The sequence below is a fragment of the Melanerpes formicivorus genome, unplaced genomic scaffold, assembly GCF_026170545.1.
Source record: "Melanerpes formicivorus ecotype bairdi unplaced genomic scaffold, bMelFor1.0.p_v2 SCAF_3, whole genome shotgun sequence".
Classification (NCBI taxonomy): domain Eukaryota; kingdom Metazoa; phylum Chordata; class Aves; order Piciformes; family Picidae; genus Melanerpes; species Melanerpes formicivorus.
Genome location: NW_027142355.1, coordinates 37,892,438 through 37,908,707, shown reverse-complemented (window position 1 = coordinate 37,908,707; position 16,270 = coordinate 37,892,438). Strand labels below are relative to the sequence as shown.

Sequence of the window (16,270 nt, the reverse complement as noted above, 5' to 3'; positions counted from 1 at the left end):
TCACTCATTTATTGGTCTTCTTGTTCAAGAGACACTTCAGAAATCCTGAGATGTGACCCACCCAAAGAGTTTAAGCATCTGTTGGTAACGTGGCCTTTTGCAAGCTCTTTCTCTATCAAAAGGATCATCAGCCATGATTCATCAGCTGATGAGTAGCAAGAAATTCATGCAATTGTTTGTAACTGCATAAGCAGGGATGAGGAGAAGAGTTTGGAACCACTGTCACTTTTGCTGCACAGCATGGTTTTTATAGCATCACCACAGAATGATCCCAGAAGGGCTCATTGTACAAACTATCTATCTTACCTTTGTGAACTCAGAAAGCCAGAAAATCCCTCAACACAGTATCACAGCATTGCCAAGGGTGGAAGAGACCTCGAGGATCATCGAGTCCAACCTATCAACACAGACCCCATGACTAGACCATGGCACCAAGGGCCACGTCCAATCTCCTCTTGAACGCCTCCAGGGACGGTGACTCCACCACCTCCCTGGGCAGCACATTCCAATGACGAACGACTCGCTCGGTGAAGAACTTCCTCCTCACCTCGAGTCTAAACCTCCCCTGGCGCAGCTTGAGACTGTGTCCCCTTGTTCTGGTGCTGCTTGCCTGGGAGAAGAGACCAACTCCTTCCTGGCTACAACCACCTTTCAGGTAGTTTTAGAGGGCAATGAGGTCTCCCCTGAGCCTCCTCTTCTCCAGGCTAAACAATCCCAGCTCCCTCAGCCTCTCCTCACAGGGCTGTGCTCAAGGCCTCTCCCCAGCCTTGTTGCCCTTCTCTGGACACGCTCAAGTGTTTCGATGTCCTTCTTAAACTGAGGGGCCCAGAACTGGACACAGGACTCAAGGTGCGGCCTAACCAGAGCAGAGTACAGGGGCACAATGACTTCCCTGCTCCTGCTGGCCACACTGTTCCTAATGCAGGATGCCATTGGCCCTCTTGGCCACCTGGGCACACTGCTGGCTCATTTTCAGGTGGCTGTCAATCAGCACCCCCAGGTCCCTCTCTGTTTGGGAGCTCTCAGCCACTCCGACCCCAGCCTGTAGCTCTGCATGGGATTGCCGTAGCCAAAGTGCAGCACTCGGCACTTGGACTTGTTCAATGCCATCCCACTGGCCTCTGCCCATCTGTCCAGTCTGTCAAGGTCCCCCTTTGCTCCACCACAAGAAATAAAATAGAAAAAACTTTTAGCAGTAATTCCTGCTGGACTGAAGCAGGTGAATGGAAAGTATCAACAACCAGCTACATAGAGATAAAACGTGACTGACTTATTTCACTACTGCAGATACTCAAGCCTCCTCTAAGCACTGTGTACTACTGCACAGATAGCTACTGCAGATCCTCAGTAAGGAAATTTACTGGAAACTTGGTCTAACAAGGTCCAAGACAGTCTTGTTGCCCTTTTCTGGACAAACTCATATAATCAGTAAGGTTGGAAAAGACCTCAAAGATCATTGAGTCCAGCCTGTCACCCAAGACCTCATGACTACTAAACCATGGCACCAAGTGCCATGTCCAATCCCCTCTTGAACACCTCCAGGGACGGTGACTCCACCACCTCCCTGGGCAGCACATTCCAATGGCTAACAACTCTCTCTGTGAAGAACTTTCTCCTCACCTTGAGCCTATACTTCCCCTGGTGCAGCTTGAGACTGTGTCCTCTTGTTCTTGTGCTGATGCCTGGGAGAACAGACCAACTCCCTCCCAGCTACAACCACCCCTCAGGTAGCTATAGACAGCAATAAGGTCTCCCCTGAGCCTCCTCTTCTCCAGGCTAAATAATCCCAGCTCCCTCATTCCTGCACTTCAACATCCTTCATGTACTGAGAGGCTGAAAACTGAACACAGTATGTGAAGTACAGCACCAACTACAGGCATACAATCCCTTCCCTGGTTTGGTCTAGGTTTTCACACAGAAAGTATGCAGAACTCAATAGATACCCACAGAAGTGTTCTTGTGAAATACCTATTCCAGAACCAGGCAGTATCACTACACAAATGAGTATTCTTTAGCAGTACAGCTGCATTGGCTTCTGGTTCCTCCAAGAGAATGAACCCACATGGCTTGCTGATACTCAAAACAGAAACCCCAGCTCTGCAGCAACACTGCTCAGCTGAACACAAAGGTAACAGCACAGCCTCCTTTCTCAGGCACAACATAACAGGGCCTCTGGGCCACATTGAATGAAAACCATCACAACTGTTTGTGGGACATGTAGTATTACAAACACACAACACTATGCTTCTGCCATCCTCTGGAGCTGACAAACTTCAGCAGATTTTGAGAAATCAGATCAGCAACAAGCAGACTCATGTTTAAGGTCTGGTGTTCAGGATGTGCAGCTGTAGCTGCAGGTAACAAATGCTCCCATGGAAGAACTTCAGAAATGTCTGTCCCAAGACATAACGGAACTGGAGGAATGAAATTTTGCTCTCTGAGATTTAAGGGGAAATACACTGCTATGAAATAGGTCTTAAGACAGAGCTCAGTTTTTACCCTGAAATACACACTTTTATTCCACAGTTTTTAGTTAGCTTTATGACCACTTCCTTGGAAATGAGACAGCAATCAAGTTAACAGTTCACATTTTCAGAACAAGCACTTACCAGGATGTATCTTAAAAAACTGTGCTAAACCTTTGCTATAATCATACTTCTTTTTTTCATCCACATAATGCATTACTCTGCGTACCAGCCAGCTTTCATTCCTCTCTTTCCCTCAAACACAGCTGCGGTGCTCATGTTAGATTCTAACAAGTTCACATGCTCAAAGACATCCTCCTACAAAGAAAACAAATAAACAAAACCAATCATCAGGACACAATCCAACATGGAAATCTTAAACACAGCACTGAAACTGCCATCCTTACAGACCACCATCCTGCCAAGTCAACAGCCTCGCTGAAGATTGTTAAGGACGGAGTGCCAAAGGTGTGTCTTCGCCGAGCTAGCGCAGTTCTGTTGACTTCAAAAGGAATGCATCTGCCCTGTGAGATTTCTTTTGAATAAAAGCTTCCCTGGAAGCTTAACAGACATCAAACTTTCTCAATCTACTCCAGATTTTCCAAAGGGACAATTTATCCCTTACCACTGGGCAAAAATGAATTTTCCAGAGTATTAATGAACTTGTGGCTCATCGCTGCCTTGAAGTTTTGATACCATTCTAGAAGCTTTTTTCTCCTGTCAGTCTTTTCCTGTAAACTCATTTTTTTTTCCTTCTCTAGAACAGCAGGAAGCTCTTTCCAGTTTTTAATAAAGATAAATGGAGCCCCCATGGTTTTCAGGAGTTGTAACGGAGCGCTGCGGCGCACCGATGAATTTCCGCAGCCACCCGGCGTCATTACATCTTCTACGACAGGCAGGGATCCCGACGAACAAGCCTCATAAATCCTATAGCACTCTGTGTTCACCCCCACTGGGCACAATGTCAAGTCACTCTGCAGCAAGGCATCTTGATAGTTCTTGAAACTTTCATTTGTTTCTTGAGGCTGCCACCTAGGAAAGTAAAGGAGTTGAGGATGAACATTTTTCCCCACAGGCACCACGCTGAAAAAAAAACAACACTAAAGAAATGTTTTGGTTTCAATTATTGATAGAACTGAAAATGCTGCCAGTGTTGAGAATTTTATACCACACACACCATCAATAGGCTTTTACTTTTAGTCACAACTATTCTCAAAGGGTCTTCTAAAGATTTATTGCAAATGTCACTGTTAAAAATAGATTGCAGCATTCTTTTAGTTATAGAATAGAACAGAACAGAACAGGATAGAATAGGATAGAATAGGATAGAATAGGATAGAATAGAACAGACCAAGTTGGAAGAAACCTTCAAGATCATCGCATCCAACCTATCATCCAACACCACCCAACCAACTAACCCATGCAACCAAGCACCCTGACAAGTCTCCTCCTGAACACCTCCAGCGATGGCGACTCCACCACCTCCCCAGGCAGCCCATTCCAATGGGCAATCACTCTCTCTGTGTAAAACTTCCTCCTGACCTCCAGCCTGAACCTCCCCTGGCACAGCCTGAGACTGTGTCCTCTTGTTCTGGTGCTGGCTGCCTGGGAGAAGAGACCAACCTCTGCCTGTTTACAACTTCCTTTCAGGTAGTTGTAGAGAGTGATAAGGTCACCCCTGAGTCTCCTCTGCTCCAGGCTAAGCAACCCCAGCTCCCTCAGCCTCTCCTCACAGGGCTGTGTTCCAAACCCCTCACCAACTTTGTTGCCCTTCTCTGGACACGCTCCAGCAAGTCAACCTCCTTCCTAAACTGAGGGGCCCAGAACTGGACACAGGACTCGAGGTGTGGCCTAACCAGTGCAGTGTACAGGGGCAGAATGACCTCCCTGCTCCTGCTGGCCACACTGTTCCTGATGCAGGCCAGGATGCCATTGGCCCTCCTGGCTGCCTGGGCCATGTATGTAGTATGTATAGGAGATTTTTCTATGTACTAACTCTTTATGTAAAATATAGCAACAGAAAGGCTATGATATTATGAAGACCTACACAAAGAATCTCACCTTGCTCTCTGTTTTAACCACACCTGGTTAACGTTATTTGACCTATTTTATAACACTCAAGAACAGATTGGTAATAAGTGAACCAGGTGAAAAAAGTGTGCATAAAAATCTTACTGTTCTCTGGCTGCAATCCAGCAAAGTTTGTTAAATTCATCCTGCTTCAGAATTTCTATTAGGGTTTCCCTTGAAGAGTTCTTATAAACTGTTCCTAAGAAATTACACAGGTAGGGTCGTGGATCACGCAGCATTGACCAGCTGGGTTCTACAACTGGAAAGTTTCTGTAGCTGTAAAAAAGAATGTATACATTAGACTGTATGTTTTATGTCAAAGAAAAACAAAGCAAAACAACTATTTTGCACCATTTGATCTTCACTGCAGCAGATTCAAAGCACTTAATGTGTTGCCAATCCACATCTATAAGCACAGGAAGACCAACAAGCAGGCTGGTGCGAGTTCTGTCCTAAAAGTTGGTCTGTATTCCCTTTGCCCCCATGCCACCCTCTTCAGGCAATTTCCAGAGTACTTAAGTCTCCTTTCAACATCAGAGGTAGTATGTGTGCATGTTTAAAAATGTCTTGGCAAACATGCCTTTTTTGAAGAGCAGCTGCCTGGACACAACTGCTGGTTTTGACCAAACTGCCTAGGTTACTTACCATCATCTCTGGCAATGCTCATCACCTGCAAATACCACTGGTAACCTATCAAAGGGAAAATCTCACTCTGAGCTGGGTGGACTTCATACACTGTCATACAATTAACCCCAATTTTTACACATGTTGGTGTGCAAGGACTGCAGAGTCCCATTCTGACACCAGATCTATCTTTCTCCATGCACCTTTGCACCCCAGTTGACAGTTATAACCGCTGCTGGGTTTTTTTTGCTTGTCGCATCAAAACTCATCTTCTTTTTGCTCAGGGACTTCCACTGCCATGAGTCTCCAACACCACTAAGAATCCAAATTTAGTGTGTTTTACTGACACTGAGCAAGTTCAAGCTATGTATAAAAATTTCATGTAGTTTGTCAACTAGCTCAACACAGGATATTGAATTCAAATCCAGCACAAGTATGAAAAGAATCCTGCATGCTTTTAATCTTATACAAGCAGCTAAAACACTAGTGTTAGTGAGGAGTAAAAATGCATCCAACTGAACTAAACCTTTACCTACTTCACATAAATACACTGAGTTGTAAGTGTAACAAAAATGTTTCTGTGAGTAAGCAGTTATCTGTCTTACGTCACTGTGACACTGGAGTATACTAATTCCAAACGGGAGGCATACAGTTTCCTTCAGAGAGCCATAGCAGAGGTTTAACCAGTGCTACCCCTTCCCTTTCTTAAACAAGCAGCACTTGGAACTTAAATTACATAAACATAGTATCATAGTATCATTCAGGGTTGGAAGGGACCACAAGGATCATCTAGTTCCAACCCCCCTGCCATGGGCAGGGACACCTCACACTAGATCAGGCTGGCCAGAGCCTCATCCAGCCTGCTCTTAAACACCCCCAGGGACGGGGCCTCGACTACCTCCCTGGACAACCCATTCCAGGGCTTCACCACTCTCATGGGGAAGAACTTCCTCCTCACATCCAGCCTGAATCTCCCCACCTCCAGCTTCATTCCATTCCCCCTAGTCCTATCACTACCTGAGATCCTGAGAAGTCCTTCCCCAGCCTTCCTGTAGGCCCCCTTCAGACACTGGAAGGCCACAATTAGGTCACCTCGGAGCCTTCTCTTCTCCAGACTGAACAGCCCCAACTCCTTCAGTCTGTCCTCATAGGAGAGGTGCTCCAGCCCTCTGATCATCCTCCTGGCCCTTCTCTGGACACCTTCCAGCACCTCCACATCCCTCTTGTAATAGGGGCTCCAGAACTGGAGGCAGTACTCCAGGTGGGGTCTCCCCAGGGCTGAGTAGAGGGGGAGGATCACCTCCCTCGACCTGCTGGCCACACTTCTCCTGATGCAGCCCACGATCTGATTGGCTTTGCGGGCTGCAAGTGCACACTGAGAGCTCATGTTGAGCTTTTTGTGCACCAGCACCCCCAAGTCTCTCTCCTCAGGGCTGCTTTCCAGCCACTCACTGCCCAGCCTGGATTTGTGCCTGGCATTGCCTCGACCCAGATGCAGGACCCTGCACTTGCTCTTGTTGAACCTCATGAGGTTGGCTTGTGCCCACCTCTCCAGCCTGTCAAGGTCCCTCTGGATGGCCTCCCTTCCCTCCAGCATGTCTGCTGCACCACACAGCTTGGTGTCATCAGCAAACTTGCTGAGGGTGCACTCAATGCCACTGTCCATGGCACCCACACAGATGTTGAACAAGACAGGTCCCAGGACTGATCCCTGAGGGACTCTGCTTGTCCCTGGCCTCCACTGGGACATGGAGCCATTGACAGCCACTCTTTGGGTGTGGCCATCAAGCCAGTTCCTTATCCATCTAGTGGTCTACCCATCAAACCCATGTGTCACCAGCCTGGAGACCAGGATGTGGTGTGGGACAGTGTCGAAGGCTTTGCTCAGCTCCAGGTAAACGACACTCTTTAAATCCCTGTGTCATTGGTACATACTACCTCAGCAGTTATGATAAATCTCAAGAACAAATCCACTGTAGGAAAAATAAAGAAACATAAACCCCTACTAGAGACAGGTTCTTTCTTTGTAAAGCTCCTTAAATGCCAGCATTTTTTTCCTGCTATCATTTTTCCTGCTAGATACCATTTCCAATCTTTAATAGGAACATGTTCTACAATTTACTCACTATAATTGTTTTGGGTATCAGCAGTACCATTCAGATGTACTCATGCATAACAATTAAGTTTCCACTGTCATTTGTCTCTCTGGCACTTACGTAGCTACTCCTAAAGGCCACTGGAAAACATCTTCGTCATTTACCAACGCATAGTCATACGTAACGAAGAGGAGATTTACAAATCCTCCGTTTCTTTTCAGGTATGGCTGAATCCATTCGTTGTTGCACTGCTCATTTCCAAGCAGCACGACGGCTACGCGCTGTATTTTCCGAGTCTGGATCAACGTCTGCGCGTAACGCAACCACTGGGTGGCGTAAGCGATCTTCGCTGCTTCCCTTCCATTCAGCACCAGCACAACGTTTTCAGCTTCAACCGAGAAGTAGCCAGGAACCACAGATGGACCAGTGATGAAGCTGGGAAAACCAAAGCAAACGGTAGATGAATTATTGATTTCAACCCTCTAAACTATCTTGCTACTCAGTCGGCACTCCAGATCTTTTTTTTTTCCTTCAATAACTGAAATACTGCAAAGCAACTGCAACCATTTCTTCATTTATTCCTGCCAGCTTAAGGCAGCAATAAAACTACCTTTGTCTTTTCTCAGGAAAAAGGAGATTCAAACTCACATGAAAACAAGGTATTTTGTCAATAAATTGCAAAAAAAACAAACCCAAATGTCAAAACCAAATCAATCAACTGCAAAAAAAAGGATGTACTTGATCTTGAAGGTCTCTTCCAACCTGGTTCTGTTCTATTCTATTCTATTCTATGCTATGCTATGCTATATTCTATGCTATATTCTATTCTATATTCTATTCTATTCTACTTTGATGTTCACCAAAGGTCAAACTTTTTCATTCCACTAATAACCAACGAACACTGTACAAGAACAAGAGAGGTACTTGCAAAATCTGGAAGAGTAGATTCAGATTGGCTGTTAGGAACAAGTTCTTTGCCATGATGGTATTTGAACACTGCAACAGGCTGCCCAGGGAGGTGGTTGAGGCCCCATCCCTGCAGATATTCAAGGTGAGGTTTGACAGGGCTCTGGGCAACCTGATCTAGTTGAGGATGTACATCCCTGCTTACTGCAGAGGGGGTTGGACTGGATGAGCTCTGAAGGTCCCTTCCAGCCCAGACTATTCTATGATAAAACAGGTATCACTATGAGGGACAGTTAACTGATCTAGCACACTACTTTTCTCTGTAATTTTGGTTAAGGTTAGGTCAAAAAATTATTGTGTCATCTGATACTGAGTAGAATCTGTAACATCAAAGGCACCAGTCTCTGATGGGGCTTGTGTGACCCAGGTCAAACTTGAGGCTCCTGAGGTAAGGTAGTAAGCACAAATGTTTTAGGCAGAAAATTGCATCTGCAGACCTTGCAGAGTTTATTTAACAGAGGAATTTCAATTATGCAGCAAAATGATTAAATCACTGATCATGCACAAGTATCTGATAACAGCCATTTATGAACTACAGTGAAGCTGGTGTTTGCCAGCTCCTGCTTTTCAGTTAATTTCTGTGTTAACAGACTACTGACTGCACTCAAAAGATTAGTAATTGCACAGCTTTGGAAAGAATGAAGGGGAAAACCACCTAGCAATTAAATGTTATTTAAAGAGTCAGTTAAGTGTTTGCTTTTTCAGGTCTGATGCATTACAGTTCTTCCAGCTAGTAGCAAAACTTCGTTTCAAACAAGCGTGGGTTTTAACTAAATCAGAATGACCATGAGTTTTCACTCACAAAGTGCTGAGACCGACAGCTAGTTTCAGTTCAAATGTGCTCAATGAAGCCATGGTTTAGTAGTCATGAGGTGTTGGGTGACAGGTTGGACTTGATGATCTTTGAGGTCTTTTCCAACCTTATTGATTCTACGAGTTCTAAGAATTCATGGGGTGTGAAGAACTAAGTTCTAAGAACTTGTGGGGTGTCCCTGCCCATGGCAGGGCGGGGGTGGAACTAGATGATCCTTGTGTCCCTTGTGGCTGGACAGAGCCTCATCCAGCCTGGGCTTAAACACCTCCAGGGATGGGGCCTCGACCACCTCCCTGGACAACCCATTCCAGGGCTTCACCACTCTCATGGGGAAGAACCTCCTCCTCACATCCAGCCTGAATCTCCCCACCTCCAGCTTCATTCCATTCCCCCTAGTCCTAGCACTACCTGAGATCCTGAGCAGTCCTTCCCCAGCCTTCCTGTAGGCCCCCTTCAGATACTGGAAGGCCACAATTAGGTCACCTGGGAGCCTTCTCTTCTGCAGACTGAACAGCCCCAACTCCTTCAGTCTGTCCTCATAGGAGAGGTGCTCCAGCCCTCTGATCATCCTCCTGGCCCTTCTCTGGACAGGTTCCAGCACCTCCACATCCCTCTTGTAATAGGGGCTCCAGAACCGGAGGCAGTACTCCAGGTGGGGTCTCACCAGAGCTGAGCAGAGGGGGAGGATCACCTCCCTCGACCTGCTGGCCACACTTCTCCTGATGCAGCCCAGGATCTGATTGGCTTTGCGGGCTGCAAGTGCACACTGAGAGCTCCTGTTGAGCTTCTCCTCCACCAGCACCCCCAAGTCTCTCTCCTCAGGGCTGCTTTCCAGCCACTCACTGCCCAGCCTGGATTTGTGCCTGGGATTGCCTCGACCCAGATGCAGGACCCTGCACTTGCTCTTGTTGAACCTCATGAGGTTGGCTTGTGCCCACCTCTCCAGCCTGTCAAGGTCCCTCTGGATGGCATCCCTTCCCTCCAGCATGTCTGCTGCACCACACAGCTTGGTGTCATCAGCAAACTTGCCGAGGGTGCACTCAATGCCACTGTCCATGGCACCCACAAAGATGTTGAACAAGACAGGTCCCAGGACTGATCCCTGAGGGACTCCGCTTGTCCCTGGCCTCCACTGGGACATGGAGCCATTGACAGCCACTCTTTGGGTGCAGCCATCAAGCCAGTTCCTTATCCATCTAGTGGTCACCCATCAAACCCATGTGTCACCAGCTTGGAGTATTTGATACAAGTTCCTACCAGTCCGTCAAAATTTAACCTCTGTTATGCTGGCACCAAACTTAAACTTTGTACTTTTACAGGTTCTAGTATCCAAGATGAAGTTAAAATACAGACTATGCTATCCCTCATGCCTCTAAACAGTGAGACATTTAAATGCTAGAAGTATTTCCCTGATAGAATTGTTACAGTTTGGAGCTGGTAGCTTAGCTCAGTTATGTTGGGGGGTAATTCCTAAACCCACCACAGAGATGCATGCCCTAAGGAACAATGAGCTTACTATTCATCTGAAACAGACACATCAGAGAGAAAGTAACCATAGTCAGTCAAGTGACAGACTCATTAAGTGCAGCACATTATTTTCATATTACAAACATGAAAAGCAAAGGCTTGACAAAAGCTTGCAGGTCCCTACTGAGAAAACAATCTAACAATCTACCTGATAGACTATCACTGATTTTTAACTCTGGCAATTTAAAAAAAAGCCTTTTCCTACCCACACTCCACACACTGATCCCTGCTCAAGGAAAGTATTGCATCCTTTCTCCAGATCTGTGAATGGAAAGCTCTATTGCCCTGTCAAGGAGACTGCCAAGATGCTGGTGAGGGTTTGGAACACAAGCCCTATGAGGAAAGACTGAGGGAGCTGGGGCTGCTTAGCCTGGAGAAGAGGAGACTCAGGGGTGACCTTATCACTCTCTACAACTACCTGAAGGGAGGTTGTAGACAGGCAGAGGTTGGTCTCTTCTCCCAGGCAGCCAGTACCAGAACAAGAGGACACAGTCTCAGGCTGTGCCAGGGGAGGTTTAGGCTGGATGTTAGGAAGAAGTTCTATACAGAGAGAGTGATTGCCCTTTGGAATGGGCTGCCCAGGGAGGTGGTGGAGTCACCATCATTGGAGGTTTTCAGGAGGAGACTTGATGGGGTGCTTGGTTGCATGGGTTAGTTGATTAGGTGGGTTGGATTGGTTGATGGGTTGGACACGATGATCTTGAAGGTCTCTTCTAACCTGGTCTATTCTATTCTATTCTATTCTATTTACATGTAAAATTTTGCTTTGCAAATCAAGTACTCAGTCAGATGCCAGGTCTCACAGATTGTTTTTGTTATAAACAGAAAGACTATGGGTTTCATAATGGCTTATGAGTGAGGTCTCCTTACCTGAATACAACAGAAACCGAACAGCAGGAGACATCTGATAAAATAATGCACCTCTGCATCTCATCATGTTAATTTTCCAGTGCATTGTTTCTTTAAGGTAACACAACTAAAGGACACATCATGCAGTTACTACCTGAAATGTGTTTTTCCTGCCTTTTGGCTTCCTTCTCTCCACTGTGCAGTCACATCAGCTGGCTCAAGCTGCCCTTCAAAAATATGCTGCCAAAGGTAAAGACCTACAGAAATGAAGATACAACAGAGAGTTTGAATGCACAGATCTTACCCGCTCCTCATCCCTAGCAAATGAAAGCATTTGTGGGAAAGAAACATCAGAGTTTCTTACACGATACAGTTATTGCTTCTCAAATTCCATAGGATTTGGAATTAGTTAAGATGAATTTTTCACGTATCAGGGCATCTAAAAAGATTCTTGGATTGTCAAAGCATCAGTAAATGGAAGTTACACCCCAGGAACACTTATGTTAGCATCTCATTCTCGTTCACATACCATTTAAAATTAAGCCAATATCCACCATCATTTTAAGCACACTTCTCTTAAGCATTTGTGTAACACATGAATTTTTTTGTGATGGAATGCATCACCGTGTAATATACCAATGTGTTTCACAATGCTACATTGCAGCTGAAGCTGGAAATCTTACATTTTCAAGAAAAGGTAACCTAAGAACAACTGTAGCTCTCCAGCAGTAGTTGAAGAGCTTGAGAAGACTTTGGCCCCTCCACTTATGTAGAGGGGAAACTCACTGTCTTCCACAACAGAACTTCCAAGTTCATCAGTGGTGGTAACTCTGCAGTACAGAAAATGCATGATTTCCCCCTGTAAAATATTTTATTTCACCAAGTGTAAACAGGACAGAAATAACTGTTCTGGTTTAGCCAAATAAGAGGCTCTTGTGTTGTACTGTAAGGCAGATTCAAAAAGTAACTGTGCTTTTCTGCCATTTAAGCCATTTTCTCTCAAAAGATGTAAAAAAACAGTCTTGAAAAGAACTGACCCAAAGAAAGTGGGAGTCTAACTCCTCTTATATTGCTAACAATATAAATTTAAGTAAGAGCTATCACTTCCTTCATACTCTCTTCAAGTACAGACACCCGTGTTCTTTAATAATGTACCTAAGTTTATGTACTAGAAAAGGTGCCATATCAGAAAGGTTATGTGATTAATAGGCATTGATTACACCTGCTTACCAATTGCTGCTTTGCCCCAAATCTGTACTTTAAGACTGGTTTGTTCCAGGTGAGATCTTGCATTTTTTATCACCTGCAGATGAGCTTTGTATCTCTGCTGAGAAGCAATGAGTTCGTTTTTCTCGTCCACTTCCCACGGATTCCACTCTTCGTTTCCCACGGCAACATTATCTAAGAAAACCCAGCGAGTAATTTACATGAGAAGGGATTTCCAAGTCTATAAGATCGGCGATTTTTCTGGATTCCTGGGTTTGCCGGCGCAGCTCACAGCCCCGCCGCGCCGCCTGCCCTTCCGCCGCCGAGCCCGCAGCCTCCCGGGGCAATGGCCGTCGCCAGCGCAGGCCTGGCCGCGGACACACCGGGGCTTGGCGCCGGCCCTGCTGTCCCTGACAGGCTGCCCCCGGGCGCCGCCTGCCGCGGTACTACCGAAGGCAGGCGCTGGGGGAAGATGCGCTGCCCTCGGCCCGGCCCGAGCTTTCCAAGCAGGGCCCGAGAGCTGGGCGAGGTGCCGCCGCTCACACACGCCGCGGGCACCGAGGCCGCTCTAGAACAAGCAGCTGACAACCCGCCCCAACCCCGCCTCACAGCCGCCGCTCCCCGGCGCTGAATCAAACCCGCTGCTGCTCGCAGCCAGGCCAGGCCAGCCCGCCCGCGGCGGGGGAGCTTGGGGCGGCCCCGCCGCTGCGCTTACCTCGCGGGCCGCGCCGGTCCCGGTGCGACGGGCGGGGGGCGGACGGGCGGCGGGGCCGGAGGAAGACGGTGTAGGCCGCGTAGAGGGAGAAGAGGCCGTAAGCGACGATCAAGGCGGAGCACAGCCGCTTGCGAGCGCCCCGCATCCCGCCCGGCGCGGGCGGAGGCCCCGGCGGGGGGTGCCGCGAGGCGGTGGCGGCGGGAGCCGCGCCCGCCAGGGCGGGAGGAGCCTGCTGCGGCCCTGGGCTGCAGCCCCTGCCGAGGGGGCACGGAGCCCGCCGTACCATGCCTTACTATGCTGCGGCAGCCCGCCCTGAGCACAGCCGTTGCAGGCTCAGGTACCCGGTGAACGTAGGCAGACGCTCGTCCGGTAGCGGCTCGGCACATGGAGCCGAGGACTCTCGGCCTCCTCCCGCCCCGGGGTGCCCAGGCGGGGCCGCGCCGGAGTGCCCCAGGCAGCCGTGCTGTGTGCTCCTCTTGAGGGCTCCAAAGACTTTGGAAAATACAGGATCGATGCGCACTGAAGATGGGTTCAGGAGCGCCAAGCAACCTCAGGCTGTCGAGCGAACGTAAACGCATGTTACCCTTAGCATTCTGTACGTGTGGGACGAAGCTCCGCTCATCCGTGCCGGGCGGTTTGGGGTCTCGGGGGATGCAGGGGGGAGTGTGGTCTTGGCTAGCAGCAGCCTTCTGTCGGTATTTGTATGATTCATTGTGTAATTAGGTTGCAAATAGATAGGTGAACAGCGCTATCAAATCATAGGAGTTTCATATACTGGGGAAAACTTTGGAGCAACTGAACTGAGTCATGTTGCATAGTAAGAGAGAGATGAATCTCCTTTCAGGCTATTCATGTGTCTTTGTTAAGGCTGGATGTTACTGCTTATGTAAAGCCCCTACTAGCCCGTTTTTAAACACAATGAACAGGAGCCAAAAGCACAGTGACCTTCACCTTCCCGAAGCTGAGAGAGTCTAGAGCAGTGCAGAATATAATGCAACACACAACCCTGCAGCCTGCTCTGGATCTGAGTGTTTAGTTTTTGTTTGGGTTTTTTCTCCCCTCACCTTTATAAACACTAACTTTTATACTACTCCTGACGTAAAATTTATTTGATGGACCTAGCTGCTTTAGCAGGCCTGAAATAGGCTTGCAGTAAACCCATGTGAAGCTCCTAAATTTAATTTACTTACACACTCACAAGTAGAAATCTAACCTGATGACCCACAGTGGAAGCAACAAATCTGTTACTTTGACATCCCTGTTTGATTGTCTGTATTACCCTGACATACCACTTTCTTCCAGCCCAGGTCTTAATCCTAAATGCAACCCTGATTTCATAGAACCATAGAATATTGTGGATTGGAATGAATCTTTAAAAATCTAGTCCAAACCCCCAGCCACAGGCAGGTACATCTTTCACTAGATCAGGTAGGTCACAGATCCAGCCTGACCTCAAACACTTCAAATGATGGGTCAACCCCAACTTCTCTGGGCAACCTATTCCAAAATAAAATACAGTAAATCCTTGCTTTTGTCCAGTCTCTTTCAGTTTGAAACACTTAGAGGATGGCCAAGGGATCAGGCTCAGCCAACATGGATTTAGGAAGGGCAGGTCCTGCCTGACCAACCTGATCTCCTATGATCAGGTGACCCGCCTGGTGGATGTGGGGAGGCCTGTGGATGTAGTCTACCTGGACCTCAGCAAGGCCTTTGACACCGTCCCCCATAGCAAACTGCTGGCCAAGCTGTCAGCCCATGGCTTGGACGGGAGCACACTGCGATGGGTTAGGAACTGGCTGGAGGCTGAGCCCAGAGAGTGGTGGTGAGTGGTGCCGCAGCCAGCTGGCGGCCAGTCACTAGTGGTGTGCCCCAAGGATCAGTGCTGGGCCCTGTGCTCTTTAACATCTTTATTGATGATCTGGATGAGGGCATTGAGTCCATCATCAGTAAATTTGCTGACGACACCAAGCTGGGGGCAAGAGTTGATCTGCTGGAGGGTAGAGAGGCTCTACAGAGGGACCTCGACAGGCTGGACAGATGGGCAGAGTCCAAGGGCAGGAGATTGAACACATCCAAGTGCCAGGTTCTGCACATCGGCCACAACAACCCCATGCAGTGCTACAGGCTGGGGTCAGAGTGGCTGGAGAGCAGCCAGGCAGAGAGGGACCTGGGGGTACTGGTCGATGGTAGGCTGAACATGAGCCTGCAGTGTGCCCAGGCAGCCAAGTGGGCCAATGGCATCCTGGCCTGCATCAGGAAGAGTGTGGCCAGCAGGAGCAGGGAGGTCATTCTGCCTCCTTATACTGCACTGGTTAGGCCACACCTCGAGTCCTGTGTCCAGTTCTGGGCCCCTCAGTTTAGGAAGGAGGTTGACTTGCTGGAACGAGTCCAGAGAAGGGCAACAAAGTTGGTGAGGGGTTTGGAACACAGCCCTATGAGGAGAGGCTGAGGGAGCTGGGGCTGCTTAGCCTGGAGAAGAGGAGGTTGTAGACAGACGGATGATGGTCTCTTCTCCCAGGCAGCCAGTACCAGAACAAGAGGACACAGTCTCAGGCTGCGCCAGGAGAGGTTCAGGTTGGATGTTAGGAAGAAGTTCTGTACAGAAAGAGTGATTGCGCTATGGAATGGGCTGCCTGGGGAGGTGGTGGAGTCACCGTCATTGGAGGTGTTCAGGAGGAGACTTGATGGGGTGCTTGGTGCCATGGGTTAGCTGTTTGGGTGGGTTGGATTGGTTGATGGGTTGGACACGATGATCTTGAAGGTCTCTTCCAACCTGGTTTGGTTTATTCTAATAAAGGTTTATTCTTGCCCTGTGTTCTGTCACTACAGGCCCTGGTAAAAACTTTTCCTCCATCTTTCTTTATAAGACTCCTTTACATACTGAAATCTTACCCATTAAAGGCTGCATATAGTACAGATGTCTGTTGTCAGTATTAGT

At 47.9% G+C, this 16,270-nt stretch overlaps 1 protein-coding gene across 1 annotated transcript; it reads right to left on the bottom strand.

Annotated features, from left to right (window-relative positions):
* Positions 1-931: 931 nt before the first annotated feature.
* RXYLT1 (ribitol xylosyltransferase 1) lies at positions 932-13,522 on the bottom strand. Its single transcript, XM_068170428.1, has 6 exons — positions 13,333-13,522; positions 12,642-12,812; positions 11,566-11,668; positions 7,376-7,690; positions 4,641-4,811; positions 932-3,497 (listed from the first exon to the last, which is right to left on the bottom strand). The coding sequence occupies exons 1-6, from the start codon at positions 13,475-13,477 to the stop codon at positions 3,080-3,082; spliced, it is 1,323 nt and encodes a 440-aa protein (XP_068026529.1). The 5' UTR covers positions 13,478-13,522; the 3' UTR covers positions 932-3,079.
* Positions 13,523-16,270: the final 2,748 nt, after the last annotated feature.

Bases quoted from the DNA above. Each gene is read 5' to 3' on its own strand.
- RXYLT1 (XM_068170428.1), bottom strand. From the start codon at position 13,477: ATGCGGGGCGCTCGCAAGCGGCTGTGCTCCGCCTTGATCGTCGCTTAC. The intron at 12,813-13,332 runs GTAAGCGCAGCG...GGGTTTTCTTAG, and splicing joins GGACCGGCGCGGCCCGCGAG to ATAATGTTGCCGTGGGAAAC. The intron at 7,691-11,565 runs GTAGTAACTGCA...TGGTTTTCCCAG, and splicing joins GCAGGAAAAACACATTTCAG to CTTCATCACTGGTCCATCTG.